This window comes from Monodelphis domestica, chromosome 5, assembly GCF_027887165.1.
Source record: "Monodelphis domestica isolate mMonDom1 chromosome 5, mMonDom1.pri, whole genome shotgun sequence".
NCBI classification, from domain to species: domain Eukaryota; kingdom Metazoa; phylum Chordata; class Mammalia; order Didelphimorphia; family Didelphidae; genus Monodelphis; species Monodelphis domestica.
In genome coordinates, this window is record NC_077231.1 from 217,629,786 (window position 1) to 217,650,021 (window position 20,236).

Consider the following 20,236-nt stretch of genomic DNA (forward strand, 5'->3'; position numbering starts at 1 on the left):
AATTTATCTGCTGAAATAAACACAGGAACTATATGAACACAACTACAAAACACTTTCCACATAGCTAAAACTAGATCTAAACAATTGGAAAAACATTGATTGCTCATGGGTAGGATGAGCTAACATAATAAAAATGACAATCCTACCCAAATTAATTTACTTATTTAGTGCCATATCCATTGAACTACCAAAAAACTTCTTTACTGAATTAGATAAAAACATAACTAAGTTCATTTGGAAGAACAAAAGATCAAGGATATCCAGGGAAATCATGAAAAAGAATGTAAAGGAAGGAGGACTTGCAGTCCCAGATCTCAAACTATACTATAAAGTGGTGGTTATCAAAACAATTTGGTACTGGCTAAGAGACAGAAAGGAGGATCAGTGGAATAGACTTGGCGTAAATGATCTCAGCAAGACAGTTTATGACAAACCCAAAGACCCCAGCTTTTGGGACAAAAATCCATTATTTGATAAAACTGCTGGGAAAATTTGGAAGACAGTGTGGGAGAGATTAGGTTTGGATCAACACCTCACACCCTACACCAAGTTATATTCAGAATGGGTGAATGACTTGAACATAAAGAAGGAAACTATAAGTAAATTAGATGAGCACAGAATAGTATACATGTCAGACCTTTGGGAAGGGAAAGATTATAAAAACAAGCAAGACTTAGAAAGAGTCACAAAATGTAAAATAATTTTGACTACATCAAATTAAAAAGTTTTTGTACAAACAAAACCAATGTAACTAAAATCAGAAGGGTATCAACAAATTGGGAAACAATCTTCATAAAAACCTCTGACAAAGGTTTAATTACTCAAATTTACAAAGAGCTAAATCAATTGTACAAAAAATCAAGCCATTCTCCAATTGATAAATGGGCAAGGGACATGAACAGGCAGTTCTCAGCCAAAGAAATCAAAACTATTAATAAGCACATGAAAAAGTGTTCTACATCTCTTATAATCAGACATATGCAAATCAAAACAACTCTGAGGTATCACCTCACACCTAGCAGATTGGCTAACATAACAGCTATGGAAAGTAATGAATGCTGGAGGGGATGTGGCAAAGTTGGGACACTAATTCATTGCTGGTGGAGTTGTGAATTGATCCAGCCATTCTGGAGGGCAATTTGGAACTATGCCCAAAGGGCAATAAAAAACTGTCTTCCCTTTGATCCAGCCATATCACTGCTGGGCTTGTACCCCAAAGAGATAATAAGGAAAAAGACTTGTACAAGAATATTCATAGCTGCACTCTTTGTGGTGGCCAAAAATTGGAAAATGAGGGGATGCCCTTCAATTGGGGAATGGCTGAGCAAATTGTGGTATATGTTGGTGATGGAATACTATTGTGCTAAAAGGAATAATAAAGTGGAGGAATTCCATGAAGACTGGAACAACCTCCAGGAAGTGAGAGGAGCAGAACCAGGAGAACATTGTACACAGAGACTAATACATTGTGGTACAATCGAAGGTGATGGACTTCTCCATTAGTGGCGATGCAATGTCCCTGAACAATCTGCAGGGATCTAAAAAACACTATCCACAAGCAGAGGATAAACTGTGGGAGTAAAAACACCGATGAAAAGCAACTGCTTGAATACAGGGGTGGAGGGGATATGACTGACGAGAGACTCTAAATGAACACTCTAATGCAAATACCAACAACATGGAAATGGGTTTGAATCAAGAACACATGTGATACCCAATGGAATCGTGCGTGGGCTATGGGAGAGGTGGGGGGAGGGGGAGGGAAGAAAAGAAAATGATCTTTTTTTCCAATGAATAGTGTTTGGAAATGACCAAATAAATATTAAAAAATTTTAAAAATTTTAAAAATTAAAAAAAAAAAAGAATCCACATGATGCAGTGGGAGAATTCTAGATTTTGAATCACAGAATGGGAGGTTCTAATCTTTGGCAGGTCACTTAACTTCAATGGGCTTCAAATGACTTCCTCTGTAAACTATGGAAGTTGGACCAAATGACTTAAAAGGTCCCTTTTAAATTCCTAATCTTATCATCAAAATCCATCAAATTCTCAACCATTCCCTTAGATGTATAAATAGGAAAAAAAAATAAAACAGTCAACAACATGAAATTTAACCAAATTAGATGAAATGGATTTCTGAGAGTTGATGAGAAAATAGAAATTGGATCTTCCATGTATTTTTTGCTATATATGAATTAATTAAGCAATGACACATCTCTTTTTTTCCCTCCTTGAAATACAAGGGTCACTTGCCTGACATTTAATTGAGTCACCACTAGAGAGCACTCTTGTATACCTGGTAGTTTAGTCTAGCAAGGTGACTTTTATTCTGTTGAACATGCTTTTTAAATAGCTAATGATTAGTTTATTTTGTTAACTAAGTTTTTTACTGCCAAAATAAAATCTCATCTCTTATAAAATTAAGTCAAAAGATAAAAGAATTCTAAGCAGCATGGTACAGTGGAAAGAATGATAGATTTGAAGAAAAGAACAATAATTGTCAAATGACTTGATTCAAATCCTGATTATGCCATTCATTACTTTGTATGACTATCAGTGAGCTTCTTAACTTCTAAGGGTCACAATTTCTTTATCTATAAAACAATAAAGTTAGACTAAATGACTTCTAATTTCCATTCCAAGCATAGCTGATTCCTATCTCCCCAAGTGGATACTTTTACTTAGATTAATTTAAGTAACATCATCATCAGCAACAGCAACAGCAGCAGCAGCATCAATATCATCAACATGTCCCATTAAATCTTGAATTGATTCTACCTCAAGCATACATTCAGTGGGAAGAAAAGATATACATGGGAATTACATGTGGGATGTAGCTCCACGTGAGAAGTGTATATAACTTTGGTATATATGAAGAAGAGCAACTTACTCCTCTGATCTGATTTTCTGGTGATGTCATTCTGTTTCTTAGTGTTGGGCTTACTCTGTAAATAGTTTATTTCTTCTCTTCTCTGTGTAGCATCACATGTCTGCTCTCTATGGGTTCTATATATTTCCAAGAGGATGCATTAGTTAATAAGTCTTTCTTTGGTAAGAGAGGGCACAATTTTTTCAATGATTTTTTTCAACTTCCCTCTATACTTTATCTATAGCCTTTAACTGAGGGGCAGCCTCTTTAATCCACTTGCTACTCATTCTACTACTCTCCACTGAGGGTTTTAAGACTAGAAAGCTCTTTCTCTGCAAAGGAAGATTATAATTTCATTCCACCAACTTTCTTGGTCAACTCTTTTAACTAGTGGCGAGGAAGGTCTTCTCCTCAGCAAAACTACCAAAAATACACAATCTAAAAATCAGGTTTGCTCTTTCTAACTTCAAGTCTGTTGTTTTGTCTACTGTGCTACTTAGCTGAGTAATTAATACAGAGGATGTAGCTACTAAAAGGTCCATGGTTTCTTCCATATATGTCATAATCTTAGGAACAATATTTACAATACTTTTTATTTACAAATACTTTCATGATTTTGGTACCTACACTTAGGCTTTACTTGTATTGAATGAATGGAATAAACCAGACATTCAATTGTCTTCAACAGATACAATAACTACAAAAATATTTACTCTTGCTTACTTGACCCCTTTTACTTTGGGATACAGTAGCTATGGACAAACCTGATATTGAAGTTATGGCTTTGCTATTATTTATTTCATTGGGCTCCTCTAATCATTGCCTTAAGGATATCTTTGTAAAGGAGTATCAGATGAAGACTGGTTTGTCTCTTACACAGTTTAAAAAAAAATACATACCCAGGCACAATAATATTATGATTCACCTAGTTATTTTTCCCAGAACAGAATTATATTTTGTTTCTAATTTTGCCTAACAACTTGATATTATACATTACATACACACTCTTATACTTTCTTCAGTTATATGATCTCAAAAGTGCATCCTCGACACTCCCACAATTTGATTTAGGTCTTATAAACACTGGCAGAGAAAAAATATCTTGTTTTCAAAATGGTTGCATGATTTTCATATTAGTGGTTATGAAAAGCAGGAAATTTGTTTCCTTCAGTTAGGCTTTCAGGCTATAATCTATGTTTCACAAATTTAGTAGAAGTAGATGTGGTTAAAGTATGTGAGTCAACAATTCTCCAGAGAAGAAATACATGTTATCAATAACTATATGGAGGGGGCAGAGTCAAGATGACTGCTTAGAAGCAGCAAAAGTCCAGACCTCTGTGACAACCCTTCTATACCAATCAAAAACAAAGTGCTTCAAGAGGACAGAAAACTAAATCTAACAACAGGACAGAGTCAGGGTACTCTCCTGCTCAATTCAAGTTAAAAGGTACACAGAGAAGGCTGAATTCTTGGGTTTATGGAAAAGGAAGAAGGAAGGTCCCAGGATCCTTCCTCCATCTACTGTGCTGAGTCTCCGATGATTGCTGGAACCTCAGACTCCAGTCTGGAGGGAGTGCCTTGCTGCCACAGCTATGCCAGGCTCAGGGTTCTAACCACAGCTGGCAGGGAGGCAGGTGGAGGAGAGGCATGGATAGGAGGGCAGACTAGTCACAGCCACTACTCTCCATTTTGGGCCTCTACTTCTCAAGGTTTTGGCCTATCAGCTTCACCCTGGCTTAATCTAGTCTATCAAGAGAGCATATAAGAATCCTTCAGAGGGCAAGGAAACTCAATCTCCAACACCCTTCCCCCACCTACTGTGCTGAGAGCTACTGTACTGTACTGTACTGTTGACACAGATCCCAGGGTAAAAGCTGTAACCACTATAGAATACCTTGATAACAGGGTGGGAAGACAGATCCTTTCAACCTCCACAGCTTCATCTACACCTTCTGCTGCCAGTTGACGAAGATCAAACCTGCAGGGATCATTAATCCTCCATCAGCCTAATCTAGTCAGCCAGCAGAGCAGAGAAGAAGCCCCTTGAGGACAGAATAGCCCAAACCCACAGATACAGAAAATAATCAGAGAAGCAAGATTACAGTCAATGACAGGGGGGAAAGAAGGAAAAAAAAAATATGAGTAGACCACAGAAAAGGAAAAAAATATATAATCGACAGTATCTATCCAGATAATGAACAAAGAGTAAATGGAACAGAGGAGGACCAAGGAACACTAACCAAAAATGCAGAAACTCCAATGAATCGGACACAGGCTTTGGAAGAACTAAAAAAAAACAATTAAGAGAGGCTGAAGACCATTGGGAAAAGAATTTTAAAAGCAAAATAAGTCATCTGGAAATAGAGGTACATGAAATAAAACAAGAAACTAATGTCTTGAAAGCTAAAATTGACCAGCTTGAAAATGAGGCAAAGAAAGTGAAAGATGACCTACAAAGAAAAACAGAGCAGAAGGAGGATATCCAAAAAGCCAGGGATGAAATTCAGGCTTTGAAAATTAGAATGGAACAACTTGAAGCAAATTACTTCACAAGATAGCAAGAGTCTAAAAAACAAAATCAAAAGAATGAAAAAATTGAGGAAAATATGAAACACCTCATTGATAAAACTAAAGTCATGGAAAATAGACCCAGAAGAGAAAATAAGAATTATTGGACTACCAGAAAATCATGACAAAAGAAAAAGCCTGAACATTATTCTACAGGAAATTATCCAAGAAAACTGCCCCAACATTCTTGAACAAGAGGGAAAAGTGGAAATTGAAAGGATCCACAGATCACCTCTTGCATTTAATCCCCAATTGACAACACCCAGGAATGTTATAGCCAAATTTAAGAACTACCAGACCAAGGAAAAGATACTACAAACTGCTAAGAAGAAACCATTCAGATATCATGGAACCACAGTTAGGATAACACAGGACTTGGCTGCACTCACACTGAAGGACCAGAAGGCATGGAATATATTCCTAAAAGCAAGGGAACTGGGTCTACAGCCAAGAATAAACTACCCAGAAAAATTAACTATATTCTTACAGGGGAAAGTATGGTCATTTAATAAAACAAAAAACTTCCAAGCATTCCTAAAGAAAAGACCTGATTTAAACAGAAAATTTGATGCCCAAACACAGAACTCAAGAGACACACCAAAAGGTAATTAAGAAAGGGAAAAAAATAAAACTTTTTTAAGAGACCCAATAAGTTCAAATAATTTGTATTTCTATAAAAAAATATGGTATTGGTAACTCTTAAAATTTGTTATTATCATCACAGTAACTAGAAGTATACTTAGAGGGAACAGTGACAAACCATATAGGATGAAATGTAAAAAAGAAACATATATATGTATATGTATATATATATATATACATATACATATATATATACTAGGGGTAAAAAAAGAGGATAATCCTAAAAGAAATTGCAAAATAAATAAAATGGGGTAATTTTATATTTCATAAAGAAGCACATGAATAGAAGGAAAGAGAAGACCAATTCAATGGAAGGGTAAAAGAGGTTGAAGACGAGAAAATTTTAATTATTACAGTGGGAAAGGTCAGAAAGGTTCAATTGAAAAAAACCCTCCAACTTCAAATTCAGTCATCATCATCATCATCATCATCATCAACATCATCATCATCGACATCTTCAACACTAATATCTAACTATCCATCCTTTCCTGGCTCAGGAAAGATTTTTGCTGAGTGACCTAACCTAATAGCATACTATGCAGAGTACTGAATGAGAGCCAAAAGACCTAAACCCTAGATTTGAGTGCCACTATGTGTCCTTTGGGGGTAAAAAGAAAGCCTTCTTTTTCCTGGACTCATTTATGTATTAGTGAAGCTTACCTGGATTCTGCATTAAGTTAATCAATTAAATAAAAAAATAAACCAGGTGTAAACAAAAAAAAAAACAAAAACATAAAAAATTACTATATGGAAATCAATAGTACAAGTAATTAATGAAAATAGAAATGAAAGTTAAACCAACTCTATGGTTCTATCTCACATCATTAATTCAGCAAATACAACAAAAAAGAAAATGACAATTATTGTAGAGAATGAGGGGGTATACAAAATCACTGTTGGTAGAAATAAAAATTGATCCAGTTCTGAAAAGCAATTTGGTACTATGTCCCCAAAGTCACTGAATTGTGTACTGTTTGATCCACAGATACCACCTCTAAGCCTGTGTTCAAAGAAATTAATGACAAAAGTAAAACATCCATATCATAGAAGCTCTTTTTTAAATTGTAAAAAGGGTGGGGATTCAAGGGCACATATAAGTTGGGGCATGGTTAAATAAAATGTGGAATATGAATAAAATGTAACATTACTGTGCCATAAGAAATGATGAAAGGGATTCAGAGATTCAGATAGCTATTTAAAGAGACATGGGAAATTTTATATTAACTGCTAGAGAGAAAAGTGAGCAGAACCAGAACAACTTCTATAATGACAACAATGCTATAAAGTCAAACAACTTTGAAAAACTTTAAAAGTCTGATAATTTTAATGACCAACCACATTCTAGAAGATAGATGATCAGTAGAACAGAATAGACATATAACAAACAATAGTAAAATATTATAATAACAATATATTTGACAAACTATAAATCCAAATTTTTCGGCTAAGAACTCACTAGTTGGTAAAAAAAAATTCTGGAAATTAGAAAGTGGTTTGGCAGAAACTATGCATAGACCAATATCTTACACCATTCACTATGTAATGGATGGAGAAATGGAGCCACTCAGTATGTATATTTTGAAAATAGAGAATGAGAGAGATGGGATGGAGTCAGAAGATGGAGAGAGGGTGGAGATTAGTCCTCCCCTCTCTTTCCCTAGTGAGGACAGCTCAAATTGTCTGTGGAAGGAACAGATTATATCCCTTCAGAGACTGAGTGGAATGTAAAGTTAAGGACTGAAACTGATTCTACCTTCTTGAGGAGAAAGTACAGCCTTTCTCCCCAAGCTTCATGTCTCTCTCCCTGGATATTATGAGGCAGGCACTTGAACTAAAGAATAACTATTTATTCTAAAGGGACACACAAAGACAGGGAGAGTAGGGTTGTTCAGTAAGGGAAGTGGGAAGTGGGAAATAGGAGATCCCTAAGAGCTAACACTGACCTCCTCCTCAAAATCCTGAAGGATCAGTCGGCTTGCCTGACAGTCCTAGGTCAATTGTGAGAGTTGTACTGACTTCTATTCTAATTGTAGTATAAAGTTCAAGGACAACTTTAGGGGATGGAGAGGAAAGGCTTCTTTGGATGGATGGCTTTGTAATAAAAGTTCTATCCACCCCTTTTCTCATCAGCTGGAGCCAGGGGGTTTGGGTTCATAGAGAGAGATGGTAAATGCTCAGAATGTCCTCTGCCTCAGAGATTTCTTAGATCAACCACCCTTGAGGAGTTCCCAAAGAGAAGTGAAGTAGGCTTTGAATCTTCTCAGCTCTTCTGTTCTTACCCAGAATTCTCTATCTTCCCTTGCTTCTCCCCTGCTTAGGTGCTTTTCTTACATGCTGAATCAGATTTTTCTCTCTTACAACTAAGATAAAAAAAAAAAGAAACATGAGATAAGATAAGAGGAAATATAACAAATAAATTAGATGAACATGGAACATATTACCTATCAGATTTATCGATGGGAGAGGAATTTACGAGTAAATAAGACTTGTAGAAAATTGTGAGATGTAAGATGAATAATTGTGATTATGTTGAATTAAAAGGTTTTGTATACATAAAACCAATATAGCTATGATGGGGGGGAGCAGAAAATTGGGAGAGGGGAAAATTTTATAGATGTTTTTGGAGAGAGATTTCATATATAAAATATAGAGAGAACTTTATCAAATTTGTAAGATTAAGAGCCAAGTCCCAGTTAAGAAATGGGCACAAAAATATGAAGACAGTTTTTAATGAATAAATCAAAGTCATATACAATATATGAAAATGCTCTAAATAACTAATGATTAGAGAAATGCAAATCAAAACAATTCTGAGATATCTTCTCATACCTATCAGATTACTAAAATGATCAAAGGGCAAAATGAAAAATGTTGAAGGGGATGTGGGAAAAAGGAGACATTAAGGCACTGTTGGTAGAACTGTAAACTGATCCAACCGTTTTGAAGAGCAATTTGAAATTATCATCAGACTTATAAAATTGTGTATGTTCTCTGAGCCTAGCAAGAGTATTGCTGGATATGTTTATCAAGGAGATTAGGGAAAGAGGAAGACTCTATATCAGTGATGGTGAACCTTTTAGAGACAGAGTGCCAGGTCCTGCCCCTACATCACTCCCCAGACCAAGTGCTGTTCCATGCCCTAAACCTCTTACCCCAGACAGGGGAGGGAGGAAGAGCTCCCATTGGGCTGCTGGGCAAAGGGGTGGGTGATAAGAGGTGAGTATGGCGAGGGGGAGGGAAGGAACTCTGCCCAAGTTCATCTGCCTTTCTATTAACAAACTCTGGGTGGGAGGTGTTGGAGGTGATGGGGTGGTAAGGGTGTATCCACAGAGAGCACTTTGCATACCATCTTTGGCACCTGTGCCATAGGTTCAGCGTTGCTGCTCTATATATTTCAAAATATTTATATAGCTCTTTTTATGGTGGCAAAGAGCTAGAAATCAAGGGGATGTCCATCTATTGGAGAATGGCTGAACAAATTGTGGCATACAATTGTAATGAAATACTACTGCACTGTAAGAAATGATGAGCAGTTAATTTTTAAATTGTTTTTATTTTAATAATAAATTTCCATGTAGGTTTTCCAAATTTATATGACCCATATTGTCTCTCTCCCTTCTTCCCTTCCCTTCCCAGAACTGTCAAACAATTTAGTCTGGGTTATACATGTAGTATCACACAAAACATATTTTAATATTATTAATTTTTGTAAATGAATAATCTTATGAAAGTAAAACCTCAAATCATATATCCAAATAAACAAGTGATAAATCATATGTTTTCATGTGTATTCCCACTCCAACAATTCTTTCTCTAGAAGTGGGTAGCATTCTTTTTCATATGTCCTTCAGAATTGCCCTGGATCATTGTATTGCTGTTAACAGCAAAGTCTAACACATTTGATCATTCCACAATATTGCTGTTGCTGTGCAGAATATTCTCCTGGTTCTGAGCAGGTTATTTAAAAAAAAAAAGACTTAGAAAGATCTATATGAAACAATGAAGAATGAAATAAGTAGAACCAAGGGAACAATATATATGGTTACAGAATTCATATTTAAAAAATAACTTATGAATGTCTACTTCCCAAGAATGAACTGAAAAATAGAAATACAAAAGATACAATTTATAGTATATATATATATATATATATATATATATATATATATATCTTTTGGGGGGGGGTGATACCTTCTAAAGTGCAGGAAGAGGAGGGGCTGAGATAACTGGGAATAAATTCTATTTTAAAATGAATAAATATTTTTCTTTTAAAAGCAGATTCCAAGGACTTCTTCATTGTACTTGCTTGGGGCTCAAATATGGGACTGTGCAGTGACTTGGAGAAAAAATGCCATAGAATCTGACTGTAGCCCTGGAAAGAGCCTCAGAAATGTACTAATTCAACTCTCTCGTTTTCTAGATGAGGAGACTAAAGTAGAAACAATTTGCCCAAAGTCATTCATGTTAAGTAGTAGAACTGACTTCTTTTATTCTGAATCCATTGAATTTTCCATTTTATACAGCCTGGATGGTTAAGCATCTGGATCCAAAGAAATAGATAAACCCTTTATATACTTGTGTTTGAGAGACAACAACAGAACCACACCTGAAACTCAGGAGCCCAAGAATTTTGAATGTTGATGGAGTAGGGAAGAGGGGTTAGGGAGGAGCAAGAGACTTCTTGAAAAGCCATTGTTCCCTGTAGGGAGCCCACTAGAGTGCTCACACTATGGAGAGTATACTATGAATGGCAGCAAGAGTGAGGTAGGAGACCGCTGACTCAGCCCACATACACCAATATATCTATATTCACCTTGAATGCTACCCACCACTCAACACACAGAGTGAGCACAGAGCAGCTGTTCTTGTGGTTTCCTTCTGGTTCTGAGAGGTGGGTCTGAGGGAGGAGTTGTTTATGTACAAGACTGTAACATTGTGGGGACAGGGGGCCACAATGATTCAATTCTATGGTGTGCCTTTACAAAATCCTCCTTAGGGAGAACAAGTAGATCTGCATTGCAGCTGTCACTGCTTCTAACCTTTGGCAAATGTCTCCAATCTGGGAAGCACTTGGATTCAAGATGGAAAGCAAAGCCCCTCTACCTGGGCATATATACATAACAATGTTAAAACCCAGAGATCCCAGAAATGCTACAGAAAAATGTCCCCTACTTCTGAACAAGACACAAGTAGAATTCCTTAGAAGAGGCTGAACTGAGATACAATCTTCTGTAGAAGAGAGAATTGGAGCCTTAAGAAAATCTCACATATTAGTTTACAGATGAAGAGAAGGCAATTGTAGTCCATCCGAAATCCCCACTGAGAGGTTATCCCTTCAAGAGGCTATCGAGTGGATTATTTGCCTGACCTATAATATTCATTCCTTAAATTCAGAGAGGAAGAAACTAAAGACATCTTTGCTCCGAAAAGATCCACTTCCATTTTCCATGACATGTGTATCCTAGTGCTGCTCTCCTTTTCATTAGAGAAAGAATATTTACACAAGGCACAAGTGGAGGAGACAACAAAGCCTTTCTTCCCTTGAGACCCCCTCAAGGATGGACTCTGAAGAAATTGGCAATAAAATTCTTAAATCTGTATAGCCATTGATAGATATAAAGAGTGAGAGAACTGAAAGTTTTCTGGACCATCCTTGTGAAGTATAATACAGGAAGAGGTCTCTATCCCCATCGTTTTGGCAAGGTCATTACAGCTCTCTGTCCAAGGGCAAACAGCTCCAGGATACTGATTAACTTTCATCCACACCTTGTATCACTGTGACCAACACTGAATTATACTTCGGAAAAGGCACCAGACTCATAGTATTGGGTAAGATATCCTCTTATTCCCTGGGCTGTTCTGTGGTAGTGCTGGTCCCCAATTCCCTTTTTTTGAGCTGTTATGTCATAGTGTGCCAACTACGAAGTATTCTTTGGACCAGGGACCAAGCTTACAATTGTAGGTAAGGTTTTGAGAAGTTTGAGTGAGGCTGGAGGGAGGTGGAAAAAAGATCAACAGAGGGACCTTCAAAGGGAGGAAAGATATAGCCCCCATGATCTCATTCATCTAAGGGACTCAGTGTCCTATAGAATGAATCCCATGAAAACTTAATGTCCTCAGAAATCTCCTTATCCAACTTATGACCTGAAAATTTTGTATTAGGGTGGGGAAAAATAAATGAGTCAATCAACGTTGATCCTCTAGGAAGTCAGAGGAAACATACGGGAAGGAAAACTTCCTGACATGGAGAACTATCCAAAAGGGGATCTGGATGACTTAGGATGTCACTGGTCAAATTTTTCAACATGCAGAGGCTGGATGAACAATTGTTTAGTAATAGTAGAAAAGTTTCTTTTTCTGCCTTGAGTTGGATTGGGAAACCTCTGCAATACAACTCTGAAATTTTATGATTCTATGATGTATTTAAGACTCCAGGACATTTGGCGGAAGGGTCCTAAAATTCCTTCATCCATTCCCACTGCCAATGGATTTTCTGCAGGGGTCTTCATGTGTCTATCTTAAGTTGAATTTTACAGGACACAAGTATGAGTACCCTCTCTCCCAACTTTCTCAAGTCCTAGGCTGGGAAACCAGAGATCTAGGGATACTGCTAAGTCTTCTTTCTGAATCCTGGGTGTGGTTCAGTACATATTGGAGACTTTGGGGTAGGATATAGACAAGAGGAGATTTGAAACGAAGTTCAGAGACTGTGTACTGGAAACACACAGTACTTTGGTATGGGGACCCAGCTTATCATTGTTGGTAAGTGTAAACTTGTACTAGAGAGGCTATCTATAATCCTGGGAAGAGGGGTATGGGATGGATGGATAGGGGTGGAGTGCAGAGGGACTTGAGCTATAGAGTTGGATTTTTGTGTTGTTGTTTTTTCTGGGGCAGATACAAATGCCTGTCTCTCATGATCAAAAGCAAAAGACTGTTTCTAGCCAGAGGGATTTTGTCAATGACTGGAATGGATGCTACTTGATTTCAGATTTCAGACAGACTCCTAGATAAGAGGAGGTCATCTTATTAATCCTAATATCACTCAGTAGATTTCCCTTATTTTCTCTCAGACTGATGAAGATTGGATGTGAAGGTAGTATGGTATGGTGGAAGAAAATTAAATTTTTGAGTCAGAGAGTCTGAGTTCAAATCCTGACTTATTTACTAACCTTTGGCAAGTTACAAACAAGGATATTGGAAGAGATGGCTTCTGAGGTTTTCTCTAAATCTGTTTTTCTTATGAACTCATTCTTGGAAATGGTGGGGGGGGGCGGGGGGAAATTTCTCAACAGTCTCAAAATTTCATTGACTATTTGGGGGCCAAAGTAATAAAAAAGGAAATGAGGATTGTTCAAACTATATTTCATAGCCATAGAAACACCAGGAATAAAGACAGTATTTTTATTTCTGAAATGAAAATGCTCTTAAGGAATGGTAATAGGGCACTTAGAAGACTTGAGTCGAGGAGGGAAGAGCAAGGAGAGATAGTTTTTCTTCCAGTCTCTATTGGTGTGTGAGTAATGAAAGACAATACTTTGGCAGTGGCACCAGGCTGTTTGTTGCAGGTAAGCAAAGTAGTTTCTCCCATGCCATAGATTCCAGTGGCCTGGGGGGAGGCAAGGGGGCAGCAGGGTGAGATCCCAGGATACTAGCAGTGGCAGAATGGGAAACTGAGAGATATAGCCAAAGGAAGAGAAAAGAGGACAAAAAAGGGAAAAAACTGCTTGAGAGATAAAATGAGAGGTAAGCTTCTCTCCCTTCTTTTGGCCATCTAGAAGGGACATGGGTTAATAAGACAGACTCTTCTGCTCATGATTCCCTGGGTTTTGTCACAATACTTTCTTGATGTGTAACAATAGGGAGTAATACTTTGGAAAGGGGACTCACCTTATAGTCCTGGGTAAGGAATGGGATCTAGGGGAATGGTACTGTATCTTACTTCTGGATTCTTATCCTCTATTCCTAAGACACCACAGCAAACTTTAACCCTTTCATTCCCCAGATCTTTCATCATTGCTTTGGTACAACCCAAGTTGATGCTCACCCAAAGAAATTTTCTTTCTCCAGCCCAGGAGTCCTTGGTCCATGTATTTCTCTTCAATTCTGTGCCACTTTAACACGAACCTCTCAGTTTATCCTTTTTGTGCATCTCTTTCTGTTTCTTTTGGTTGTCAAGTAAATTCCATTCAGTGAATATGCATTCAGCATCACTCTCTATGTACGTCTGTTCCTCTCTGCCTTCTACTGACTTCAAATTGTACTTTGAAAACTTTTCTTCTTCAACCCTGATCATCTTCTAGCCAAATGTCTTTGTCTGCAGTGAGTCCAGTCAGAGCCCAGGAACTCATCACTATTCCCACCAGAGTTCAAATGGGATCTCATTTCAGAGAAGGAAGGAAGTGAAAGGGATATAGACATTGGTTTTACAGCAGCAGTTTGGGGCTGTGCTACAATACACCCCTTACTTTTGGAGATGGAACCATGCTTGTAGTGACAGGTATGGGAATCCCACATTGAATGGGGACCTGAGTGGGGGGCACAAGAGTTTGTTTCCCATTGATTTGTCCTTGGAACTGGTAGTGGGAGCAAAGATGCAGCCTGAATGAACTTTGCTTCTCCAGATCTGCCGCGGTCCTCTCTGCCTTCCATCTCTGGCTTGTTTTTCTTGATTTGTTCTGTCTGCTTCTACTCCACGATGCCGAGCTCTTCATCTCAGGAACTCCTCTTCTTACACATTTAGGTAATATGTTGTAGTTCCTTTTGTTCGTGTCCTTGGTCTCTAATGAGCTTCAATTTCTTAGTGCATTTGCCAATATGTTTTTCTCTACTTTTTCCTCTTTCCCATTTCCTCACCCAATTCTGCATTCTCACCTCCTTCTTTACAAGTCTATCTTTCTGTCCCTCGGTCTCTATCTCATCTGCAACTGTAGTCAGTCCATGTCTTCATTTCCTCTCTGTCTCAGTCTCTCATAGTCTCCCTAAGTTCCCTTCAGTCTTGCTTGAGCTAATTTTAAGAAGACAGAGATAATGCTTTTTGAGATCAGCAAGGTCAAAGCCAAGAAAGGGGGTTGCATTGCTCATAGGAAAGGGGGAACCTATAGTTCCTATACTAAATAAAGGAAGAATTTTATCTGGGTCCAGTGGGTGTTGGGTTCCATGTAAGAAAACCAAGCCTGGGGAAACAGTTCAGGTTTGAAATACTAACTACCTGAGTAGTTAGAAGCCATAGAGAGGAGAAAAGCGATCCTACCTCTCTGAATCTTAGAACATATGCTTTGATAGGACAAGATATCTACCAGGGGTAAGTACAGCTAAATTCCCTAAAGTGGAATAAAACAAAATGTTAAGTAAACATGTGGCAGCATTATGCTCTGAGGGAACATGGAAGAGGGTTGGGGAAGGGAAGGTAGAAATAAAGGGTCAAGGTAAATCTGGGTTTGGAGGTAAATACAGGCAGTGTTTCTTTTAAGGGTGTGATCATTTAGAACTGGAGGAAAATGTAGAGATCAACAAAAAATCCCTCATTTTATATATGAGGAAAGAGAGGTCTCGAGACACACAAGTAGTAAGTGGCAGGGGCAGTATTTGGACCCAGATTCTTTGTTTCCAGATCCAACACTCTTTGTACTATACCACATATTCTTCTGCCCAAGATTTCTGGCTCCTGTCCAGAGAGGTGAACACAGACAATATTCTCTAGCCAAAGGCCCTGCTAGCTGAGCTCCTTTCCCCACTTCTTTTCTCCATTTTTATTTAGCCCCTTCCCCAGGTGATGCCTCAGTATGCTAAGCAGAAAAGTCAAAAGATGTGCAAGGGTGGGAATTTTCAAGATAACATGTTGGCAGGACACCTTCCTAATCCCAAAGTACCAAGTAAATAGTCTGCTGAATTACTGAAATATAACAGAGCCGATGGCAAAAATCATTATCTTGAACATATTCAGGAAATATTTTAATGGCAAGGATAATAATAGTTGGGAGATTCTAGTGTAAATAATCAAGATAACCTTCTAGATTTCTTGATTTATATCCAGTTGAGCAGTTGTCACCTCTAGACAGCTAGCTTTCTGTTTCTCTGTTAACAAAGGAAATTTGTTCTTTGGAATCCTTCCAGTGCCTACCACCAGTACTTTCCATATAACATACACTGGATAAATATATGATTCTGTGAAATTATTTGCCAAATCCTTAGGTACTTCATTTCCCAGAGGTAGGTAATGTGCTAATGAAAAGGAGATTCCAGACCTACAAAATCATAAGTATAAATCCTTTTGCAGGGATCACAGACAATGGCATGGCAAGACAGCAATAGCTTTTGTGCATATTTGGCCAATAACCCATTTCCTTTGCTAGATGTGCATAGTCATGTCTTAGGATCATGTCCCAAGGGAAGCCTATGCTTCTGATCTCAAAGGGCCTCTGATCCCAAAGGGCCACTCTTCACAAAGAAGAGAAGGAAATCCAAATAAGAGAGCACCCACACTCATAATCTAAGCAGAATCCTGCAGAAAATTCTTCTGGTATACCCTAGACTAGGGAGGATAAAACAATAATTTGTTTCTCTGATCATTCTGAATTCATTGATCAGGGCTGAAAAAAGCTTTTTTGAGTTGGTAATTAGAATGGGTGAAAATGAAATCATTGATAGCTAGAGCTAGAAAAGATCTTAGAAATTCCTTATTCATTTTACCAGTAAGAAATATGAAATGACCTCAAAGAGTGGCAGTGTCAAGGCTCAAACTTAGTCTAATTTTTTTCTATATGATTCTGGTCACTTGTTTCCTCTCTGGAGCATTTTTCACCTCTCAAAATCTAGATTTAAAAGATGACCCACAAAAGCCTGGCCCCACATTCTTTACAATCTCACTGCCTTAGAAAATAAATATTATTCCTTTAATATGCAAAAGCATCTGCATCTAACTATCCCACTTATTAGCCAGTCCCATTTTCAAATAAGCATTCATTGAAGGCCAAATCTTCAACACTATTCTTATCTCAACCATTTCCCATAATTTTTCCATAACACCGACTACCTGTTAGACTAGACAAAAGAAGGAAGTATAATTTAGTATCTGAATGATTCCATCAAAAAAAATACAGGCTAATAATGCACAAACACAATAGAAATACAATAATAATTATAAGAAGTAATGGGGAGCCACTGCAATGCATTAGGTGTTCAGGGGAGGATGGGAATGGAATTGGTGACAAGGTCCAACCTTTGCAATAGTAAGATGGCTTTGGAAGCTGAGTGGAAGAGGGATTGGACTGGGGAGAGACTTGAGGCAACAAGACCAATCAGAAGGCTATTTAAATAGTACAGGTATGAGGTAATGAGGCCAGTAGCTTTGAGGGTGAGAGAAAGGGTAGTCATAGGAGACAAAGATTTGAGAACAATGAGGATATTTTTAATTAGTGAGAGTGATGCCATTAAGGATAAAGCCTGAGTAACCTGAAGTAGGGTAGTAACTTTGATAGTAATAAAAATATTTGGAAGAAGAGAAGGATGGAAGATGAAAAAAAAAATTAGTTCTGTTTTGGATATGTTGGTTTGGAGAGATCTAAGGGTAATCCAGTTTGAAATATCCAAAAGGCAGCTGGCAATACTAAACTGAGTAAGTGATGTTAATCTAATATTCTTTCTCTTTTCTTTCCCTAAAAAGATAGCTCTGTGAGTAGTTCTGGGTCCCAAACTCTTTCTATTTTTCAGATGACCTGGAAAGAGTGACTCCCCCAAAGGTAACTGTGTTTCAGCCATCTGAGGAAGAGATTGGGGAGAAAGGAAAGGCCACTCTGGTCTGTCTGGCCACAGGCTTCTACCCTGACCTTGTGGAGCTGAGCTGGTGGGTGAATGGGCAGGAGACCAAAATTGGGGTCAGCACAGACCCTGAGCCCTCCAAGGAGCATCCCAAGGAAGAGCACTCGAGCTACTCCCTGAGCAGCCGCCTCCGGATTTCTGCTCCCTTCTGGCGCAATCCCAAGAACAACTTTCGTTGCCAAGTACAGTTCTATGGCATTGCAGAGAATGAGACCTGGTCAAGTAACCGGAGCAAACCTGTCACCCAGAATGTCAGTGACCAGATCTGGGGAAAGGCAGGTGAGAAGATTCATCAATTAGACCAGGACATAAATGGTATGGGAAAAGATAGGTCCAAAGAAGGAGAGAGATAGACAGAGAAAGACAGTCAGACAGATAGACAGAGAGAAGGAAAGAATAGAAAATAAGACATAATCAAATAGACTGGAAATTAAAATAGTGTGCCTCCAAGGATCTCCCCAGGGTTCACTTATTCAGACAGGGGAAGAATTAGGCTATAGGTAATCCAGGTCACTTCCTGGAGGAATAAGATACCAACTCAGGTGCAGCCTTCCTGCTCAGTCAGCATCAGAGGTCTTACAGAAAGTACTCCAACTACCAATCTGTGCAGCTCAGTGATTCCTACAGGATCCAAAAGATCTTTCCATTTGCCCAAGAAAATGAGCATTTTCTAAAATGATAGTAGCAAAGGGAGAAATTTAGGGCCAGGATTAAATCAGACTATATCATAATTTATATTTTATTCAAGTTATGGATATTTGCTTCATGATTTAATTTGAGCTATAGCCTAAAAGCTAATATTAACGTTACTGTGTGGTTTCTGACATGTATCCCTACTTTTCTCTTTTAGATTGTGGAGTTACCTTTGGTAAGTAAAATTCTCTTTCTCTTTTTTTTTTTCTTATTTTATACCCCTATGCCAGCAACCATAGCCCAGGCCAGCTAGTCAGCCAATTACTCAATAAGTATTTGAGGGTTTTTTTTTTTTTTGCTTAAACCTTTACCTATTGGTTTCAATGCAGAAGAGTGGTAAGGGTGAGGCAGGTGGTTCTAAGTGACTTGCCCAGGGTCACACAGGTTCTACTTCATACAATACTAAGTCCTCAGGATAAAAAAAAAAAGTCCTTGCCCTTGAGGAGCTTATAGTCTAATGGGGAAAACAGCATACAAGCAACCATGTTTTTACATACATACAAGCTCTTGTCCACCAGATATAAACTTGCCTTTCCCTTACCCCATCAATAGTAGGACTATGGAGATGGGGAGGCTAGAACTGCTTTCTTACTGATATAAGATTTCTACTCCCACAGAGTCCTATCAACAAAGTATCCAGTCTGCTACCTTCCTCTATGAGATTCTCCTGGGGAAGGCTATGCTATATGGACTGCTGGTCAGTGCCCTGGTGTGGAGAGCCATGGTAAGAGCATGAAAAAGGACACAAATGGGACACAATTTTTCTCTAGAATCAGCCTGTGGGAATCCTCCTGGTTTACTAAGGGTAGAAGAAGAGAAGGGGAGAAGGGGTATAATCTCCCAAATTCCAGAGAATACTCCCCAAAATTACTTGAATTTTTTAACTTAAGTGAGAGTGGGAAATTCATATTGAAACCTAAATATGGGGTGGACTAGAGCCATGGCACACCAACAGGAGTCTTTTCTCCTATAGAGAGGCCACATAGGTTATTCTACCTTCTGAGTTTCTTCAGTTCCCAACATTTCCATGTTATCTGGAAAACCAATGAAGGTCATTATCTTTTTCTTAGATCAAGAAAAAATATTCCTGAGGCTAGCTGTGAAGTTAAAAACGGAGACGAAAGAAGAATTCAGCAGTATATCATGGCTACGGCTTTCTCTATTCCTATCCCATGTTCCAGAAGAAGTAATATTCCCTTCACTTCCACCTTCATCTTTCACAAGTCTCCTCAAATAGAACTGAAGCTCACAGAGAACAAGGATGGGTTTAATCCTTGAAGAAATAAAAAGGATGTTGCCTTGCTTAGCTGTTACCGACAGTGCCTCAATCTTTTCTCTTTTTTTTTACTTCATTGATTTACATTTGGAAACATTCTTTCAATTCCAGATTCAGAGTTCAGGAAAGTAGTAAAGTAGTTCATTAAAAATGTGAGCAGAGGGAAGGTAATTGGGGGAAGATCACTCACTGTGACATTAACATCCCTCCCCTAGACTGTCATGAATGTGGTTAACAAGTTCACCTATCTTTATTCAGGCAGTTCAGAGGAGCATCTAGGCTAGTGGATGCTAGTGGATGCTGATATTTTGAAGAGAGGGTTGAACACAAGAGAAACACAACGTCAAGTCAGTAAGGCAGTGTCTGAA

General features: G+C 38.2%; 2 protein-coding genes across 2 annotated transcripts in view; both read left to right on the plus strand.

Moving 5' to 3' along the window:
* Positions 1 to 19,905, plus strand: part of TRB (T cell receptor beta constant 2) — a 199,207-nt gene extending 179,302 nt beyond the window's left edge. Inside the window, exons 5-9 of the mRNA XM_056799811.1 lie at positions 11,990 to 12,041; positions 17,792 to 18,178; positions 18,750 to 18,767; positions 19,210 to 19,316; positions 19,663 to 19,905. Coding sequence (XP_056655789.1) covers positions 11,990 to 12,041; positions 17,792 to 18,178; positions 18,750 to 18,767; positions 19,210 to 19,316; positions 19,663 to 19,683 — 585 coding nt within the window. The 3' untranslated portion in view covers positions 19,684 to 19,905. The remainder of the gene's footprint in view (positions 1 to 11,989; positions 12,042 to 17,791; positions 18,179 to 18,749; positions 18,768 to 19,209; positions 19,317 to 19,662) is intronic.
* The window catches only part of LOC100617727 (T cell receptor beta constant 2), a gene marked incomplete in the record, with an annotated part of 296,241 nt that overhangs the window by 250,754 nt on the left and 25,251 nt on the right, over positions 1 to 20,236 (plus strand).